Raw genomic sequence first — 15,649 nt, forward strand, 5'->3', positions numbered from 1 at the left:
TCATATTTGAACCTCTATTTTCTTGCAGCATTGTGAAAAGGAAAAGGTGTCTTCTTCCAAGGATTTGAAGCATGTTCACACAAAAAGTGAAGCAAGTAAACCTACCCGGAGACTCTCAGAGTGTTTGCATTCAGCTGATGAAAGCAAAAATGAGTCCAGAGTGGAAAGAGAACACAAAAGGCGGACCTCTACTCCTGTGGTGGTGGAAGGGGCACAGGAGGAGACGGACACACGCGATGGGAAAAGGCAAGCAGAGCGCTCAGAAACGGGCACAGAAGAACCCCCGAAACAGAAAGGCACCCTGAAAAGTGAAAAGCATGTTAGGAAGGAGGATTTTGAAACACAGCATGTGAAGAACCTCCCTAAGAAAGAGACAAAGTCCTCCAAAGAGAAGCCCGAAAAAGAGAAAACTCTGTCCGAAGACAAGTTGTCTGTGAAGCATAAACATAAAGGGGAGAGTGCGCATAAAGCAGGCGATGAGACCGAGCCCCACCCCCCTGAGAAAGGGGTCAAAGGAGAGGACAGTGTTCAAAAGCAAGGCCAACAAGCTAGGCTTTCCACAGATGATAAAGCTGAACGGAAGAACAAACATAGGAATGAAAGGAAATTGTCAATTTTAGGCAAAGATGGAAAGCCAGTTTCTGAATATATTATAAAAACAGATGAGAATGTGCGTAAAGAAAACAACAAAAAGGAGAAACACCTGTTGACTGAGAAAACTAAGGCAGAGCACAAATCGAGAAGATCGGGTGATTCTAAAATTCAGAAAGATTCTCTGAGTTCCAAGCAACATGGAACCCCATTACAGAGAAGAAGTGAAAGCTGTTCAGAGGATAAGGGTGACATGGACTCGACTCATTTAGATAGCAGTTCAAAACCTGAAGAGGCTGTTCCCAAGGAGAAGCGAAGAACCAAGAGCTTGGTAGATGAAAGACCTGCGCTCAAGTCTAAATCAAAAAGTCAAGGCAAGCCGGTAAAAGTCAGTGACATAGAATCACAAGAAGGTGTCCCAAGACAGACAACCACTTCCAAACCAGATAAGGAGAGGAGCACAGAAGACAGTGACCCAGACAGACCACGGAAGTCTAAAGCCGAGGACAGATCCGAGGAGGCCGGTGCTGACCCTGCAGCCGAGGGTGCGGCATCCTCAGCCCACGGTGCACAGAAGGACACCGGTCACCGAGCAAAGCCGCTGCTGGCAAAGGACAGACACAAGGGGGAGAGGGAGTCGGGCTCCTCCAGACTGGAGAGGAGGTTATCAGATGGGCACAAGAGTAGAAGCGCAAAGCACAGTAGTAAGGACCTGAGGAAGAAGGAAGAAAGCAAATCTGATGACAAGGATGGGAAAGAAGTTGACAGTAATCATGAAAGGGCCAGAGGGAATAGCTCAGTCACGGAAAAGAAATTAAGTAGAAGGGTGTGTGAAAATCGAAGAGGCAGCTCATCCCAAGAAATGACCAAAGGAGAAGAGAAACTGGCAGCCAATGCTGCAGGCACTCCCAGTACTTCCTCCCTTCAGAGACCAAAAAGAGGAGGTGATGCCACAATGATCCCCGGGCAAGAGCCAATGGAGACCGACGTGGAGCCGGCTGTCGGAAACGCGCTGGAAGTATCGAAAACCCCGGAGGGCAGCAGCAGCGATTCTCAGCAAGATACTGGCCTTGAAAATGTGATGAAACCAAAAGCCACGGTCCTAAAGGATGAGTCAAGAACTTCCACAGGAGATGCAAAAGCTGTTCCCGCCTGTAAACCGGAACGTGGAACAGTGGCTGCTAGTAATTCTGAAAAGCACACCAACCATAAAAGCGCCGGGACCAAGAAGGCACACGTTCAAAGTGCTCTGTCCAAGCCGAGTCCCGGGGAGAGGGATCCCCCTCAGCCAGGAGCCCATGAAACCAGTGTGGACTCCGAGGCTGCTCACAGAATGGTGCCTCATGTCCCAGCAGAAAATGGCCGGGCACAAAAGACTGTGAAGCACCCAAGACCCACTGAGGAGCGTGTTGCTCAAGGAGGTGCTGTTCATGAACATTCCACAAATTTGGACCCATCGCTGTCCTTAAGTCCTGTGACCGCTGTGCCTCAGAAACAACCCCATGGTGCAGAGGTTCCTGTAGGCGACAGCAGGCCTGTTTCAGACGGTGGCTCGGGCAGCACCTGCCTGGGGGACCGCTTGGGGCTCCCTCAGCAGAGCTTGTCGGTGAAGGAATCGGAAGTCCTGAGGTCAAGTCACAGCAAAGAAGGCAGAGCACTTTCCACACCAGATGTGCCAGCAAAAGCGAGCCTAGAGAGCAAAAGACACATTCCAGAAGGTTCCCAGGCCGCCACACTGCATGGTAAACAAGGGAAAGTAAACATGCCTCTTGGTAGCAAGTTAACAGACACGACTGCGGGACCTGAGAATGTTAGCAAAGAAAGCAGCTTGATGGATGAGGCCAGGAGACAAAGCGCCTTGAGTACAGAGCCCACCTCCAAGCAGACGGTGAGAACTGGAGCAGAAAGTGGCAAAAAGGATGGGCTCGCTGTTGTCCCTGGCGTGAGCATGAGCACCGAAAAAGATGCCCAGACCGGTGACCTTAAGCACAGTGGAGGCCCAAGTGAAGTAGAACACCTGACAGTTGTTGCAAGAAGGAAGGAAAACAGTGAGGTAGACACCAGCGCAGGAGGTAGCACTGCTTCCTCCGTTTCACACCAAAGGAATCGGAAAGCTGAGGACGTGGCGAAGCCTTCTCTCGCCACCAGCACCGAAGGGAAGGACAAAGGCATGAGCTCCAACCCGGTAAATGCTGGGGCTGCCACAACCACTTCAGAAGCAGGCGAGGGGGAGGTGGCGCTGCCTTGCACGAGCATCGAGGCAGACAATGGCCTCACGGGGGGTTCCAGAAGCAACGCCCTGCACACCGGCGCCCATGCCAGCCCAGGCACCGTGTTCGCCGCAGCGGAAGAAGGTGGGGCCGTGGTGACGGAGGGCTTCTCAGAGAGCGAGACCTTCCTCACCAGCACCAAGGAGGGAGAGAGTGGGGAGTGTGCTCTGGCCGGATCTGGAGAGCCAGCCGCAGGCCCAGCAGCTGCCCAGGCAACCACGGTCAATGACAGTGTCAACAGTGCTATGACGGAAGAGAAGGACGATGCTGTGACCAGCGCTGGCTCCGAAGGGAAATGCGAAGGTTCTTCCAGTCGAGACTCGGAAAGAGTCGGGGGGCCTGTGACTTTCACTGGGGAAGGCGAGAGCGACGGGGCCGTAACCAGTGCTGGGACAGAACTGCGAGAGAGATCCTTAAGCAATGGAGAGCGAACCGTGACGAGAGTGGGCTCCAAAAAGGACCCCGAGGGGACTGTGACATGTACAGGAGCCGAAAGGGGAAGCGGAGGCATGGCGGTGTGCGCGGTCACCGGAGCAGGGCCCCAGGAGGAGCGCCTAGTGACGGGTGCAGCGGAGGTCCTGGCAGACAATGACACGCCGCCAGGAGCCAGTGGCCCCCGAGAGGGAGGTGGGTCTGTGAATGACGGGGCGGAGGGGGAGAGCGCCGTCACCAGCACAGGGATCACGGAAGACGCAGAGGGGCCAGCCAGCTGCACAGGCTCAGAAGAGGGCAGTGAAGGCTTGGCTCTGAGCTGTGAGTCCGAAGAGAATGGGCAGAGTGCGGCGGGCAGCACCGCAGCCAAAGAAGCCGCCAACGTGCCATTGGTCGCCGCCGGTCCCGGTGACGACGAAGACATTGTCACCAGCACGGGGGCCAAAGAGGAGGATGAGGAAGGGGAGGGGGTGGTGACTAGCACCGGAAGAGGCAACGAGATTGGGCACGCCTCCGCCTGCACGGGGACAGAGGAGGGTGAAGGGGTGCCCGTGTGTGAGAGTGCGGAGGAGGGGGATGCTCAGATCGGGACTGCAGTGGGGCATGCGGCGGCCGAGGCCGGGGCCACCGTCGGCGCCCATGAAGGTAACGTGGACAGCATGAGTGCCGCAGCCAAGGAGATGAAAGACACAGAGATCTGCTCCAGTGCGAAGGGGATCGTGGAAAGCAGCGTGACCAGCGTGGCTTCGGCAAAGGCCGGGGCGGCACTGGGGCCTGAAGGGTGTGAGGGGCCCATGACAAGTGCAGCTTCGGGTCAGAGCGACAGTCCGCTGGCCAGGAAAGACCGTGTCGAAGAGACCGCTATTTCCACTGGCCTGGTGGGGGGCAGTCACGAGGGACTGGTATCTGCCGCAGGCCCAGAACGGGAAGTTCATCCCACGTCGCCCAGGGAGAAAGAAGATGAAGGTGCCATCACCTCTGTGGAGAGTGAAGAGTGCGATGGCCACGTGGCTGCCACCGCCAGTGACACCGTTACCAACCAGAGTCGAGGCATGGGCCTGGTGATCTCCACCAGCACGATGCGTGATTGCCCCGCGCAGCTGAGCGCCAGGATAGACGGGGAGGGGCATCCGAGTTCTCTGAGGGCTGAAGGGGGTGTGGAAGGCACCGGGGTCAGCACGGAGGAGTTCGAGGCCCCCATGCCCAGTGCGGCTTCGGGAGAGGAGAGCCCCCTCGCTGTAGTCGGGGAGGAGGAGAAGGACGAGTGCGCCAGGATTTCCACCAGCCTCGGGGAAGAGTGCGAAGTGCCTGTCTCCAGCGCAAGCACCATCCTGGGTGCTGGCGGCCAGCAGCCAGTCACAGCGGTTGGAGGAAGAGCCACCGGCCCCATGCTGGTCAGCACTGAGGACTCCGAGGTGCCCATGCCCAGCGCACCCACGAAGGCCGAGAGCCCTCTCGCCTCCACCAGCAAGGAGGAGAAGGACGAGTGTGCCCTCATCTCCACCAGCGTGGCCGAGGGCTGCGAGGCCTGCGTTGCCGGGGTCGCCGCGGAGAGTGGAGGTGAGCCGCCTGGCCCGGCCGTGGAGGAGAAGGACGGGAGCGCGGTCATCTCCACCAGCTCAGTGGAGGACTGTGAGGGCCCGGTGTCCAGTGCCATTCCTCAGGAGCAAGTTTGCCCCTCGGCCACACCAGCTGAGGAGGTAAGCGACACCACTGTGATTTCCACAAGCACCTCCGAAGGCCGGGAAGCGGTCATGAGGGGGGCCGGGCTGCAGGATGAAGACCGGCCTGCCACTGCAGGGGCGGAGGACGTGAGCGAGGCCGCCCTCATCTCCACCAGCACGGCTGAATGCGCGCTGGTCCTCGCTGGCCCGGATGGGCCTGGGGAGGCTCCGCTGACTGCAGGCCACCCAGAAGGGACAGGGGGCCAGTCCGCTGCAAAGGTGAGCAAGTGTGAGGCTCCCATGCCCAGCCTCATCGCTGAGAACAATTGTCAGTGTCCCGGGCCACTGCCAGGAGGAAAAGCAGTGAGCCCAGAGGAGGGGCGGGACAGGGTGCCAGTCAGCGCCCTCTCTGCAGGGGGAGGCCAGTCGGGAGAGAAGAGAACACCCTTGAGCCCCGAGGCAGAGGCGGCAGGGGACAGCAGTACAGCCAGCCCTTCGGCAGGGAGGCACTTGGAGAGGAGCGCTGGCGAGCCTGCAAGCCTGAGACCAGAGCAAGCACCTGGGCAGACGGCTGAGGGCTCCTCTGTCCGTGCCCACTCCGTGACAGCAAGGCAGGCCGGGACCGAAATGGCTGAGGGCGGGCCACAGGGCAGAGGCACTGCAGCAGAGCAGCCCTGTCCTCCTCCTGCCCAGCAGGACCCCACCACCACCGCGTGTATTCACGGCCAAGGTCCCGACCCTGCTCCTGCCCACTCCGTCCTTCCGGATGTCTGCAGCGCAGCTCTGCCAGCAGCCGCGTGTGAGCGGGACTTGCCCATCAGGAGTGTTCAGGCACCAGCTGAGAAAACAGGAGATGGCATGGCGAAGCCATCCCAGAAGGAAGGAGCCCTCGCGGTCCCTGTTTCTCCTGAAGAGAATTCGGGTGACAAAGGTGAGAATCCCTCTAATGGCAAATTTTAGCCTTTTACAGAGATGATTGTATGTTGAGCCCATTTGCGGCAACCTTCCAAAACATGGTTTTGGTTCCAGAATGGCACAAAATGACTTTCCAAACTCAAAGATCGAGCCTCTCCAAGAGGAACTTGTGTTCAAAAGCTCAGAGCCTCAGCCCCATTTCTCATGGGCACAGAGGGGAGAGGCAGGAGGCCGAGGGACTGGAAGCTGCAGGTTACTAAACCGCCCTGACCTTCAGTTCAGGTTCCTTGTCCATCGGACACCTTCCATCAGCCCTGTGAAATTAGTATTCTCTAATCACCATTTTACAGATGAGCAAATGGGGTCATAGAACTTAGGTAACTTGCATGGTACTTGGGTGTCTTGTAGAAAACACTGCTTCTGAAGCTCAGCTTTCTGTTGTATAAAATAGGGATCCAGATCGCTATTTAAAAACACTTGGGAATAGATGTCTCCACAAATAATATACTGCGTCATTCTTTCTGAGCAGCCCTTCTAACAGCAAGAAACAATTTTACCGTCTCCACAAAAACAAGACCCATGCATTTCCTTGGGTAATTTTCATATATATTCCTTTTTCTCATTTTCTATTGACTGCCAAATAAAACAGCAAAGTGGTGGGTTGTGCTGGATAAGAACCTTCTGTTTCCTTTTGGTTCAGGATGTATTTTGCAAGCAAGTTCTTACATTGGTTTAATGGCTTTGAATTTCATTAGGCAGCGAAGAGTCTCCATCGGATGGTGTGAAAGGATTGGACTTGAAAGCCAGCTTGAGGACTGAGGTATGGCTGATGGTTCAGCTGCGCTGAGCTGTAAGTGGTGTCCGTACCGTTTCACCCTGTGTGCACACAGACACGTAAGCTCTGTGTAGCTCTCTTGTTCTCATTGAACTTAAGACACTTAAGTACGGTTAATGTCACATCCTGTGGTGGAGAGCCAAGAGCCTCCATCATCCCCGTATGTAGGGTCATCATCAGTTCCATTTGCTCCAACCAGAAACCCGAGTCACCCACGTTTAATCCATGGCCAGTTTTCATAGGCTCCCTTCCAGAGTGTAACTGGCGTCCATCTGTTTCTGGTTCTGCAGATACTGCCCTAGTCTCCGCCCTGCTTCAGTGGCTCCCTGCTAACTTACTTCCTCTCCAGCCCTGCTCCTCTGATTAGCACGGCCCTCGGAGCTAGCTTGAAAAACATAAATTAGGTCATGCCATTACCCTGCGTAAGATTTCCAGTGGCTTCCCATCATACTTAGAAGAAGTCTGGTTTCTCATGGCCTTCGTGGTTTACATACTTTTAATCACTGTATCCCCTTTTCAGTCTGCTCCCGAAGCGCCCTCCCGGTGAGCAGGGCAGTGGTAGGCAGGCAAGAGGGCTGAAGGAGGACATGGGAGTTTGCATTGGAATTTAGCAAGTGGAGTAGAAGTTCACCAGAGAAAGAACAAAAAGCCTGCCAGTCAGGGCAGTCTGTTGTAGGCACAGAGGGAAGGGTCCGTGGTGAATGGGAGTACTGCGGAGGTTTTGAGGTCCCGGCCTCGCGAGGGAGCAGTGCCCGTCAGGAAGGGCCTTAGTGTTGTACTAAATTGGAGTTTTAATTTAAAGCAGTAGGAGAGCCATTGATGGGTGAAATATGAAATTAGATTGATTTTTCGTTTTTTGGTGTTTTTTGTTTGTAAAAGCCAACATGTATTCATTTTGAAATTTTGCACAGACTTGAAAGTAGAGTTTTATATTGTTACAAAATTCTGGGTGTTTTTTTAATTCCCTTGAGGTTAGACTTGCCTTCTTGTTATAAAAACCACAGCTAAGTCATGTTTTATGGCAATTTGGACTTTTTAGACATTTGTACCAGCAGTGGAAGAGAAAACTCATGAAATCCCAGCACCGTCAGAAAGTCCACGTGGGAGAAAGCCGACTGAAATAGGTAAGCTCCTTTTAGCAGGTGTTCACATCATTTTCCCTTGCGTGTGGTTGTACCTTTCATTGCGGCTTAGCATCAGTAGCCAATTCATCACAGTATGCTGACAGGATATATGAATTTGCCTTGCACTTTTTAAAATAGGTTAGAGAGAACTCTCTGATTTCATTTTTAACATAAACCTTTTCTTATGAAGTGCCATTTTCATAGGAGGTAACTGTTTAAATGTGATGGCTCCAATCATTGTGGCAAACAGAAAGTTGCTTTGAGCAAGCTCTTGCTCCATCCCCAAAATGTGTCTCTGCGCCTCCCTGCCCTCCTAGGGGCTGGGGCTGTTATCACAGCTCATTTCCAAAAGGCAGGCCTGCTGCCGTGCGCCCACCTCTCTACTAGTAAACCCCCGCTCTGGGCCCTGGAGCCCTGGCCTAGCCCTGGTGACTGCGCCGAAGCTGCTCCCAGCTTGCAGAGCCTTCCGGCCTGTCCACACCGCAGTCTTAGGAGAGTGCGTGCCCAGTGTCAGGAAGGATTAGGGCAGCAACACACACTGTGGTCCAGAACTTGTCTACACTCTTAAAACTCATTGAGGACCCCGAAGAGCTTTTGTTGTGTGGATTATACCTCTTGACATTTACCAAGTAAGAAAACTGAGCCCTGGCCTGGTGTGGTGTCCTCCCATGCACCAGAAGGTTGCTGGTTCGATTCCCAGGGCACATCCAGGTTGCAGGCTTGATTTCCCAGTGGGGGGCGTGCAGGAGGCAGCTGATCGATCACACATCCATGTTTCTCTTTCCCTCTCCCTCTCTCTTCCTCTCTCTGTAAAAATAAATTTAAAAATATTTTTTTTAAAAAAAAAAAACACTTTGGAGGTTCTGAAGTCCTTTGTTCCCACAGTTATTTCAGATCACTGTGTCTGGGTATGGTTCAGTAAGAGATCTACTTACGTAAAAGGAAGTTGTTTGAAAGAAAAATGTGTGTTCTGTCATGTTGATTAGAAGCAGTAGACCTTGTACTTTAAGTTTCCAAAGAATATAAATAGACCTTTGCTGTTCAAGGGGGAGGACCTAACTTTTCATTTGATGAACCGGCTTCACACTGCGGCCTGCCTGTCAGTAGAGGTCTCCCACCTTTCTTCCGAGCCTCGGGTCCTCGGCCATGAGAGCAGGGGGTGAATTAGGGACACTACCATTGCAGTAAAGAGGCCGGCGGCTTTCATTTTTGTGGATGTTCTGATAGAACATGGACCATAGTAAGTGGTCAGAGTTTTATAATTCACAGAGGCAGCCAGGCACGTAGCATCGTAGCCCTGCCTAACTGCTCTGAACATCTCTGAGTTGTTTCTTTGTGGTTCAGGCACAGTGCTCAGTTTCCTTATTTCTCACTGTTGTTTTGAACAGCTGAACAGCAGAGGGAGCCTGGGTCGGTGAACGCATCACTGAAGGTGAGTCGCTGTGAAGGCTGGTTTTCCTCATTGTTGGGGTGGTTTTGGTTTAGTGTTTGAGAGCCATGGGGGAAGGCTGTCTGGTGCATTACTTTAGGAGACAGGAGGCCGTCGATAGCATGCTCTCCTCTCGAGTTCACCTGACCAGAATATTTACTTGTCCTTTTTCACATCCAACTATATCCACTGATGTCATGAAATATAGTTGTTTTCCTCAAAAACAAAAAAGTCGCTCTGAATTTCCAGCACTGAATCTAGGCCAGCGTCATGCAATAAAACCAAGGAAGCGTAAGGCGGCCCAGATCGCTGAGACTAGGTTGCTCACCTGGGGCGCCCATGCTAAGGAAATGTCAGAGACCTGGCCTTCCTGTCGGTTATTGCTGCATTGCAAGCCTGGTTGAGGCAGTCATTAACCACGGTGCTGTGGACACAGCGTATTTTGAGAACTAAAGTTGACTTTATGTTTTAGTACAGTTTTTCTGAAAATACCAAACTGTAATGGCCATATATACTTGTTTTTCACATGTGGCTCTCATAATCCCTTTGGTGCCCTGAGATCATACCAGGAGTGAACACTGTAAAACGCTTGTACACTGCAGGCAGCCACGATGTTTCCCCAGCCCCCTGTGGCCCCAGGGGCCTCACCCTGTGGAGACACCCCGTTTGGAGCTGGAAGCTCATGCACAGGCTGCTGAGAGAGAAGGAAGGAGAAGGCCACTTGGTTTGGTTCAGGCTTTCCCTGCAGAGCTAGCAGGCGACTGTGAGCTCCCAGCATGTGCCCTGTCCTACCTCAGAGTTTCCCTCAATCCCTGAGTCCCCGCAGCTGCCTCCGCATCCAGGCACAGCCATCCTTTCTGACATTGGGTTTTTAATGTTGTAGGCTATGCTGAGACTTCCCCTCAGTAAAGAGAAACCAAAGGTGTAGTTGACAAGACTTGCCAAAGGGAAATCTTATGACAGAACGACAGAATCCTTTAGCATTTTAAGAAAAGAAAAAAAAAAATCAAGAGTGATCGTTGGATGGGAAGAGAAATCACAGAATTCAGGGATGTTTTCTCTTACTCTTTTGTGGCAATAATTTTAAAGGCAAGGAGAATAAGCACGGTAGAATGGTAATTGTTAAATAGGACCTTCCTCCAGAAGAAGATGCTCTGTGCTCTTGAACTTGGGTGAAAATGAAAAGAGCATCCCAGCCCCTCTCAGCGTCCCCACTAACAGTAGATCATTTGCATCCCCTTACCTTTCCCTTCTGCCTCCCAGACTTCTCAGATTATCCACAACAGTTTCCTATTGTATATTTAGGTGGAAAATTCAGGCTCAAGAACAAATGAAGACGTTCACAGCAAGTCTCATAACAAAGAAGGTAAGTTAACTAATTTCCTAGGAGTCATTTTACTGGCAGCTTCAATGACACTTGTTAAGTTCCTGCGTGTGTCAGGCCCTGGGGCGAGTACCCCTAGGTCTCCTCCCATTGAATTGAGGTAATGCAGTCAGGTGAGGTTGGTGGCACCACATCAGGAGTTGAGGAAAGAGAGGCCCAGGGGCTTAGTCAAGGCCGGGCAGCGTGTAGGTGGTGCCTGGAGCACTAGAACTTGCCAGTGGCCTCGTGGTGGGCTCCGTTCAGTGCACAAACAGACATGCAGTTCCCTGTGGTGTGCACTGCGGGAGAATTCTGAGCTGAGGGCTGGCGGGGTTAGTTCCTCAAGGATCAGGGCTGTCACCTTTATGTCGGTCTCTCCCAGGGGTGGGGTCTCACTTCATGACGGGGAAGGCTGCCAACTCCAGAGGGATAATTCTCTTCTCCAACAGAACACGGAGTTTGGTTTGTTCCTACCGATTTTGTTCATTCTGTATCTAAGAATGGGGAAAGTGGTCTTAATCCCCGCTACAGCTATTTTATAGCGTGTTACACCATATTTCAAACCAGCAGAAGCAGCAATAATTACAAATCCATGTGCTCATCACCTAATTTTGTCATAACTTAAAATTTAGTATATTTGCTTCAGATGCTTTTTAAAAAATGTTATAGATGCTTTTTTAAAAATGTTATAGATACAGTTGAATCTACATGAGACCATCCCAATCCCAGTCTCCTTTTATCTACCCCACAGGGACCCACCACTCTGTACTCACTGTATATGTTCTCACACACAGTACGTAGCCTGTGGTGCGAGCGTTAGGAAGAGGGTATCTCATTGCAGAAACTCCACCACATTTATTCGGCAGCACTGTGTTCTGAAAGGTTGTCAGGTCCATGTGTCTACTCTAGTTACTTTTCTTCAGCTGCTCTTCAGTATTCCGAGGGTGACTAGACCAGTTCTTACTTTTTGGCTTCGTTAGGTTTTTAGTCACTTCTCCCATTACAAAGAGCCCCCCACACGTGATCCTGTCCCTGTTTCCCAGTGCACGTGTAGCGAGTGCACCTGTCCCTCCAGGTGTGGGATTGCTGGGTCGGGAGACACCTCCTCAATTTGACTGAATGTGCCGAATTGTCCTCAGTGGTTTTTCAGTTCTCACCCCACGCCTTCTCCCATGTTTGATTACCCTGTGGTTTGGGTGTTCGCTAACCTGATGGCTGAGAAGTGATGCCTGTTCTCCTTGGGCGCTCATGCTGTGCTGCTGCCGGAGCCAGGAGGGGGGCTGTGAAGTCAGGGGTCCTCTTGCCTCCCCGAACCCCTTTGACTCACATCTGGAAATGGAAGTCCTGGGCCTTCCCTGGCTGTGTCGGGAGGGTCCCGCCACATCGTCTGCAAAGTCTCTTCCTCTTTCCTTCCCCTGCCACACTCACCCCTACAGTAGGTATTGGGATGAATAAATATTTAAGGTTGTTTTTCTTTTTTGTGTTTATTGCTCAGAGATCTCCAGTGCTAGAGATGACAGCTCAGAAGCCAGACGGGGTCAAGGTGCTGAAGCAGATCCTGCAGAGGTGGGTTTTCATAAGACACTGGAGGATTTTGTGTTTTATACGGTGTTTTCACCGGTGCGCAGAGGCTTCACTCTGTACATGTCAAAAATAAAGGGGAGGGTTGAGAGTTCTCCATATCACTGTGATCTGTGTCTGCTCAGGTGGTGCTCAGGTAATTGGACAGACCCCAGGGTGACTTGGATGTGTCCCTGTCACACACTCAAGAATCTCTTTTCATGTCCTGCCTCTTATCTGCCCTTTCATGGGCCACTGAGGGGAGAGAAACACCAGTTAGTTCGTGATGTGCCGTCGATTGTCACGCATTGCTCGACTGCAAAGATGGCAACATGAGAAATGCTTTGTAAATGTATTTTAGAACTGTTTAAAGTATAGTGTGTAACCAGAGACAGATTTGGTATTTCATGTCGATTTACACTCAAATTGAAAAAAAGAAAAGACTCAAGCTTAGACTAATCCAAATCTAGATGCCAAAAGTGTTATTCTAGACTTTTACATTTATATGAAATTATATTCTGAAGGCTAGAAGTGAATGTGCCTCGTTTCAGTGGGCAGGATGCAAACCCAGGCGTCTTTCACAAGGTCATTCCTAATTCCAGGTGGAGGAGAACGAAAGGCACACGCCGAGGAGGAAAAGGAAGAAGCACTACCCCTCCTCAGAAGACGAACTGGGTGCGTAGAACATGCGTGTTCTTGTTTCAGGCGTATTTGGAAATCATGTTTTTTTCACATGTGAAATAGTGGGCCAAGAGCAGAAAATTCTAGAGGGTGGTACAGTTAACCCTTGAACAGAACGAGGGGTAGGAACCCTGACCACCTGCACAGTAGAAAATCTGAGTGTAACTTAGGTCAGCCCTACGCATACACAGATTCCCAACCAAGGATCAAAAATACAGTTGACCTTGAAGAATGTGGGTTTGAATTGCCTGGGTCCACATGTGCACGGGTTTTTAAATCAAGCCCGCGTGTTCACGGATGAATGGTAGTTGTTTACTTCCCAGCTCTTGAGTGTAGTTGGTTTCCAGACCAGCTTGACACCTGACCAGCTTGACACCTGAAGGGTCTTTTATGGACTTGGTCCAGATTCTCTGCTGAGGAAGACCCAGCCCCTGGGACTCCTGCTGCCTGGGCCTGAGGCCCAGCCAGGCACCACCGAATTCCTTATTTTAGATTATAAACCAGTGCCCCACAGAGCTAGAGAAGCACTAAAGGCACCTAATGGCCCTCCTGTGCCTCGTTGGCTTCCTCCTGGTCTGTGGCAGTGCCGTCCTGCAGGAAAATGCCCTATATTTGTTTTGTCTAGAACAGTGGCTACTAGCCGTGTGCTTGAATGTGGTACATGTAAATGAAAGACTGAATTTTTTATTGTCTTCCAATTTAATTACTTTAAATTTCAGGAGCCCCATGTGGCTAGTGGCTACCATTATTGGACAGTGCAGAGATTTTTATACTTTAACTAGAGGCCTGGTGCACAAAATTTGTGCATGGGTAGGGTCCCTAGGCCTGGCCGGTGATTAGGGATGATCAGGGCCTTCTGGCTGCTGGTCGGGGCCTCCCTTCCCTGGCTGCCGGCTGCCAGCCGGGGCTTTCCTTCATTCCACACTCCCCCCTGGTGGTCAGCACACGTCATAGTGAGTGATCGACTCCTGGTCAAACTCCCATAGGGACACTTTGCATATTAGCCTTTTATATATAAAGATACTGACACAAAGTACAAGTTCAGTAAACACTTATCTATTTACATAAAAGGCTAAGTGACCAAACGTATGTCCGTCCATCAGACGGACCGACCAGCTGGTACATATGACAGGAACTGGCAATTTAAAAATAAACGTTAACTAGCACATGCACAAGACCGACCGGCCAGTACATATGATGCCCAATGGCAATTTAAAAATTCTATATAATAAAAGCCTGATATGCTAAGTGTCTTTTGACCGGTCAGCCATTCAACCAATCAAAGCATAATATGCTAATGATATGCTAAGGCCACTCAACCGCTCTCTATGACGTGCACTGACCACCAGGGGGCAGTCAATCAGTTGCTATGATGTGCACTGACCATCAGGGGTCAGATGCTCCAACCAGTAGGTTAGCTTGCTGCTAGGGTCTGGCCAATCAAGTCTGAGAGAAACGGGCTGGACATGCCCTAGAGCCGTCCCACAGTCTCTCCCTGGCGGGCCAACCCACCGCATCTCTCCCCTCCCCAATCATGCACCGGTGGGGTCCCTCAGCCTGGTCTGTGCCCTCTCATTCCGGGACCCCTTGGGGGATGTCGGAGAGCCAGTTTCGGCCCGATCCCACAGGCCAGGCCGAGGGACCCCACTGGTGTGTGAATTTGTATACCGGGCCTCATATAAAGCTCTTGCTGGTGCCAATCGCATGTGTGTGTTTCGATCTGTCGTTATCGATCATGAATTTGGTTGACACTTCTATTATAGAGAAAGGGCGAATAGCGATATTAAAATATTTCTTCTAATTAATTTCCTTTCAGTGTGTATGAATCCATGCACCAGGCCACTAGTTAAATAATATGTGAGAAAGAATACATAAATACTTTGCTTTCTTTGGTAGGAAACAACTATTTTATAATTATTCAGTTCATACTATATCTAGTTCTTATCTATGGTAATATACACATTCACAGTAACTATGTGTTAGGTATTGTCACCATTTAGTAAATAAAAACAGTAAGATCCTGAGAGATTCCCAGCCAAGCCCATGGTCTTCATCACTAACTGCACCTCATCGGAAACTCATTCAGGAAGGTGGAGTATCCACATGCCCTAAGCCCTTTCAATAGAACTGCTGTGTTTGTGGTGACATCTGAGCATTTGTGGATTTTTATATTAGTATTTATTTTTTTGGCTTTGCCAAGGGAAGTGTTCAGTGTTCAAATCACATGACATGCATACATTTGGAATACCTAGCATCTCTGAAGCACAAGCCCCAGAAAGAAGTCTCAGACTGTCCTAAAACAGAACCAAGTGTTTCATTTCCCATTTAGCTTTTATCCCTTTGTGATTCTGTCCAAACTGATTTTCAGACGATAATTCAGATGCCCCGGATTCCAAAATAGAAGCGGCACGGAGGCGACGCTCTGAAGCTGAGCCACGGGATGCAAAGGTATCTTTCCACACGCTAGTTTAAATGTCAGGAGTGACCCCGTTACTGCAGTGTGAGCACGTATATATTTTTCCTTCCAGTACCCTTTTTCCTTTATGAATCCCTCATAATAATCACTGTATTATCAAAGGTGTATTTTTAGGCTCAAAAAAGAAACAAAAGGTACATTTTATTTTTTACTTTTTTAAATATTAAATTATATTTAATGTGCTTGTTATAAGATAGACACTAATAAAAATCCAGGTACAATTTTTTAATTTATTTCATTAAATTTATTGCAAGTTCCTGTTCTCCTGCATTTTCTCTTGAAAACACCAAGTCCAGGGTGAGGGAGAAG

At 50.6% G+C, this 15,649-nt stretch overlaps 1 protein-coding gene across 3 annotated transcripts in view; it reads left to right on the forward strand.

Annotated features, from left to right (window-relative positions):
- The window catches only part of BOD1L1 (biorientation of chromosomes in cell division 1 like 1), a 45,550-nt gene that overhangs the window by 20,978 nt on the left and 8,923 nt on the right, over positions 1 to 15,649 (forward strand). For all 3 annotated transcript variants that reach the window (XM_079772225.1, XM_079772227.1, XM_079772226.1), the window contains exons 10-17: positions 29 to 5,888; positions 6,628 to 6,692; positions 7,747 to 7,831; positions 9,220 to 9,263; positions 10,566 to 10,626; positions 12,119 to 12,189; positions 12,786 to 12,858; positions 15,233 to 15,312. In XM_079772225.1, coding sequence (XP_079628351.1) covers positions 29 to 5,888; positions 6,628 to 6,692; positions 7,747 to 7,831; positions 9,220 to 9,263; positions 10,566 to 10,626; positions 12,119 to 12,189; positions 12,786 to 12,858; positions 15,233 to 15,312 — 6,339 coding nt within the window. The remainder of the gene's footprint in view (positions 1 to 28; positions 5,889 to 6,627; positions 6,693 to 7,746; positions 7,832 to 9,219; positions 9,264 to 10,565; positions 10,627 to 12,118; positions 12,190 to 12,785; positions 12,859 to 15,232; positions 15,313 to 15,649) is intronic.

The sequence above is a fragment of the Cnephaeus nilssonii genome (assembly GCF_951640355.1).
Source record: "Cnephaeus nilssonii genome assembly, chromosome: 1".
NCBI classification, from domain to species: Eukaryota; Metazoa; Chordata; class Mammalia; order Chiroptera; family Vespertilionidae; genus Cnephaeus; species Cnephaeus nilssonii.